We start from the raw sequence: 5,000 nt of genomic DNA, 5'->3' as shown, positions 1-5,000 counted from the left end.
ATTTGATCTTAAAGGTCAGGTTCCATGTTGGCAAACAGGTGATTTTGAAACCTTAGTCTGTGGTGATAACTTCTGGCATGGTTGCCAACTTTTAACAAAAAATGCCATCAAAAGTTTATTTAAGCACCTTAGCTGCTGGTGGCAGGCTGACTAATATAAGGTATTGTGTAGGAAAGTGTGAGTGTGTGTGCGCGTCAGTGCGTGAGCGTGTGTGTGAGTGCATGTAAGTGAATCTACTTGTGGAACTAGCAGCCATAAGCCTCCAGGAAGAGATGTATCTTAAGGTGTTGTCTACACATGGCCAGTGAAGGGGCATTCTGGATGTGGTGCACAACACATTTCTTCCTGATGAAGGTCTAGGACCGAAATGTTGTGTATTACCGCATTGTGTCCTGGAGACACATATACGCTGCATTCAGGATTTTGAGGTTTTAGCTTTTTTATTAAATATGTGGGTACGTTAGAGCTGAATGAACAAGTTCTAATGTAAGAGGAGGGTCTTGGCTTTTAAATGTAATTAATTTCATGTTTGTATGTGCTTCGGATGCTGAGATATTTTGGACTTAATAGGCAGAGGCACCGTTTCCCAAAAAGGGTTAAAGAAAACAAACTGTCTACAGGTGCACAGCACGTAATGTGCGGTCAAGTTCAAGCAAGTTCAAGCAAATTATTCAGATGTGGTTAAAATAATGATCATCACTTACCCACAAGCCTAGGTCATTTCTTGCAAACAAAACACACACACACACACACACACACACACACACACACACACACACACACACACACACACACACACACACACACACACACACACACACACACACACACACACACACACCATGGTGCTGGAGGCAGATTCAGATGTGTATGATGAACTAATTTTATATCAAATCCATGCTCAAGTAACTCGGCTGGTATCTGTATATGAAGGGTTTATTTGCAAAACGGTGTATCTCCATTTTGTAGAATGTTGGGAAATTTACATTTTGTATTGAGCATTCCATTGCATTGCATTGCAAATATTTGAATGGCAAGAATTCACACAAAGGTCATTTCCAATAATAAAATGCAAAAGTCAAAAATGGTGGATACACCGTTTTGCAATTAAACCCTTCATATGTATGTCTTATTTCTATGCGTCATGTCATTAACCCTTGATGTGCTGTGCTGTGTTGTGTTGTGTTGCAGAGCGGTCCCAGGCCACTGAGCAGCGCTACAACAAGCTGAAGGAGAAGCATGCCGAACTGGTGTCCAACCACGCAGAGCTACTCAGGAAGGTACAGTGCTACCAACGTTTTATTATTATTATTATTATTTATTAGAGGTGCACCGAAACTGAATAATAATTAATCACTTGGCCGAAAACCGAAACCGAATATTACAATAATGACATTACATAATGACTTTGGTGCATGGAGTTTATTTTTGTACATCAAACTTCATTCGGGAGAGTCGTAGCTTTCATGTGAGTGACTTCTGAAGCCAAGTGATTAATTGAAAGTCAGGTTATTAGCTGTTATTCCAAACAGATGGATAGGCAACAACACTTTTGGAGACGGCTGTATGTTTGGATGTGTGTGTATATGGATGGATGGATTGGTGTATGAAGGGATGCATGAATGTATGGATGTGAGTCAAAGACGTCCAAAATGAAATTGTCCTTCAGTGTAACGGATACCTTCTGCTGACTGTAACTGTAAAAAACATGACTCTTTTTATTTATTTATTTTTTCCAGTGAATTCATGAAAGCCTCGGCTGTCATCCATTCACTTGAAACAATTTAAAAATCACGTTTTTTTACAGTTACAGTCAGCAGAAGGTATCCGTTACACTGAAGGACAATTTCATTTTGGACGTCTTTGACCCATGTACAGATGTACTCAGGAAGGGAACAAAATGGCCTTGGACAGAAGTGTCACGGTACATACACACCAAGATATTCGCGTTCGCTTAACGTGTCTGGGACCATTGTTCGAGAGGTTAGCGGGCTGCCTTTCACACTGTACAGTCAGCGTCCACGTTCTATCCGCGGGCAGCAGCCATTCATTTTCAATGGAACCCGCTCATTGAACGCGGACATCCGGGCATGAAAATAGACTTAAGTTCTATTTGTAAGGAGCATTGCAGACATGTCCGGTCTGCCACTGGCGTTGCCGGACATGCGCCGCGCTTACACCGCGCTCCTGTGTGCAAGGCATGATTCGCTTTCATGTATTCTAACCGTTTCGGACTGATACCGGACACGTAGTGGACGTTAAGTGGACGTCGGCGCTTGCGGTGTGTATGCACCGTTATCCCACCACTGCCACCACTAAGTGTTGTATTGTGTCATAAATAAAGCAGAGATACACAATGATGTGGGGTGATGATTGAGATGCAGCTGAGGTTTGTAGGTTAACCATTTTAAGAAAATCTACCATTGTGACATCACGTTGGGGGTTCCGCAGGCTCATAGGAGTCTATGTAGAACCTTAGAATCCTGGGGGAGTTCCCCCACCGTGATGTCATACCTGCAGCCCCACCTTTAATTACTGTGTGCGTGTGTGTCTGTGTCTGTGTGTGTGTGTGTGTGTGTGTGTGTGTGTGTGTGTGTGTGTGTGTGTGTGTAGAGTGCGGACACGGTGAAGATGCTGTCGGCTACCCAGGAGACTCAGGAGGAGGTGGAGAGAACCAAGCAGCAGCTGGCCTTCGAAGTGGAACGCGTACGCCAAGAGGCTGAAATGAAGGTACACACACACACACACACACACACACACACACACACACACACACACACACACACACACACACACACACACACACACACACACACCACAGCGCATACGCCATGAGGCAGACATGAAGGTACACACACATACAGACACACAATCTCTTCCCACTTCCTTCAGTTAGTACAGCACCTGTGCTTCACACCACTCTTGTTTCCCCAGAGACAAACACAGACGAGCACATCACACACACACACACACACACACACACAAGTTCAAATTGTACGACAACTTTACATAAAAATAAGCATAGATCATTGCAACGCATATGCATGCACGACTATGCATTTCCACATGTTCAACTGAATGTTTATGCACTTGTGTGTGTGTTTATGCACTTGTGTGTGTGTGTGTGTGTGTTTGGGTGCATGTACTTGTTGGCGTGTGCGTGCGTGCGTGTGTGTGTGTCTGCGTGTGTGTGTGTGTGTGTGTCCAGATGGAGGAGCAGAAGTTTGAGATGGACAAGCTGAGGAGGGAGATGGACGAGAAGAACGCTGAGATGGCTCGCATCAGGAGCACACTGGAGACCAACACCAAGGTACTGTGCTGTGGGTGTGTTAGGTGTGTTAGGTGTGTGTGTGTGTGTGTGTGTGTTGGGCGTGTGGGTGTGCGCGCACGTGTGTGCGCGAAGGCGGACCAGAAGCGTTGCATGTCTTTTAGGCTCTCAGGATTAAAAGCAGTTTAAGGCTGAGAAGGTGTGTGCGTGTGCTTGTGCATATGCGTGTGTGTCTGTGTGTCTGTACTTGCATGCATACTGTGTGTTTGTGTGACTTATTATATTATCTGTGTGTGTGTGTACTTACTTACTTCTATATTGTGTGTGTGTGTGTGTGTGTGTGTGTGTGTGTGTGTGTGTGTGTGTGTGTGTAGGCGGAGCAGGAGAAGAGCAGTGCTGTGGCGTCTCTGCAGGCTGAGAAGGAGCGTCTGATGAGGAGCGTCAGTGAGAAGGAGGCGGAGCTCTCGGCGGCCCGCCAGCAGCACCAGCTGAAGGAGAGCTCCCTCACACAGGACCGAGACAAGACCACCCGGGAACTGGACGACCTGCACAACAAACTCAAGGAGAAGGTAGTGGAGCACACACACACACACACACACACACACACACACACACACACACCAGCCTAATCTCATGCGATTTCGTAAAATACAATGTGAGTCAAGGTCCACTTTTGACATTGCACTCCATGCGTTTGCACTTGAAAAAATGTGCCTAGACAAAAACCTTTCCAAAAAACCTCAAGGAGAAGGTAGTGTAACACCAGAGATTCTTTAAGTCAGTCCCACCAGGAAATCGCGGGCATTTTCTCAAAAAATCACGGTCGGAATTGCCAGATGGTGCACGAGGATTTCCAGAAAATCGCGATAAAAGTTGCGGAGCTTCTTACTGTGTTGTTGCGATTTTGTTGCGGCATGAAGTGAAAGGTGCGATTTTTGTTGCGATTTTTAATGTGTTTCCCCACGCTTGAAAGTAAAGAACACTGCCACATTCCAGTCCTCTGGTGTTTTTATATTATTTCCATTTTTATATTATAATTTTGGTCCTTAAGCAAAGCAGGGAAGCGGCCAGGGCGAGTTTTTAGCCAGAATGCCGTGAAGAGTTCCATCTCTTTCATGCTGCCATTACGACACCCTTCATTACAATGCTGTTTATGGCCGTTTGACTCTGTTTTAAATGTCATCACCGTTTCAAATTGTAAGCATACAAACTTCGTATCATGTCGATATCCATTCCTGACTTAAACAGTGGATACATAATTAACTAGGCCTATAAGTAGGCGGGCGGAATTGAGCATGTCCACCCAGTTGAAGAGGGTAGGCTACGTGGTGACAGGAACTCTTGTGACTGAAATCCTGGTTAATGTGAGTCGTCTGCTACACATAGCCTGCCTGTGTCGGCGTTTAATTTTCAAGCTTGTCAAAAGCAACACAAATAAAAGCAGAGGGAGGGGTCGCTTTCGCTGTTCTCCCGCGCCGTCAGCCGGCTTTAAATTAACGGCTGATGATCATCATTCAATGTACCGAGGATGGAGTTCACAGATTTCCTGTTGTGAAGGGTGCTTGCTGAATAATGTTCAGAAATTATATTAATTTTGGTGCTCTTGTGAATATAAAAGACGACGAGATTGTTATCTAGGCTATAAAACACCACGTCGCCTGCAGAACGGAGGTCTCAGCTGTCAATCAATACCGTCAATCGCACAAGGAAGAGAGAAGGAGAGGGAGAGACA

General features: G+C 45.0%; 1 protein-coding gene across 1 annotated transcript in view; it reads left to right on the top strand.

Annotated features, from left to right (window-relative positions):
- The window catches only part of hip1rb (huntingtin interacting protein 1 related b), a 62,948-nt gene that overhangs the window by 43,465 nt on the left and 14,483 nt on the right, over positions 1-5,000 (top strand). Inside the window, exons 15-18 of the mRNA XM_063194764.1 lie at positions 1,192-1,280; positions 2,614-2,730; positions 3,209-3,310; positions 3,643-3,837. Of these exons, the coding sequence (XP_063050834.1) occupies positions 1,192-1,280; positions 2,614-2,730; positions 3,209-3,310; positions 3,643-3,837 (503 nt within the window). The remainder of the gene's footprint in view (positions 1-1,191; positions 1,281-2,613; positions 2,731-3,208; positions 3,311-3,642; positions 3,838-5,000) is intronic.

This window comes from Engraulis encrasicolus, chromosome 3 (genome assembly GCF_034702125.1).
Source record: "Engraulis encrasicolus isolate BLACKSEA-1 chromosome 3, IST_EnEncr_1.0, whole genome shotgun sequence".
Classification (NCBI taxonomy): Eukaryota; Metazoa; Chordata; class Actinopteri; order Clupeiformes; family Engraulidae; genus Engraulis; species Engraulis encrasicolus.
This window is presented reverse-complemented; position numbering and strand designations above follow the sequence as displayed.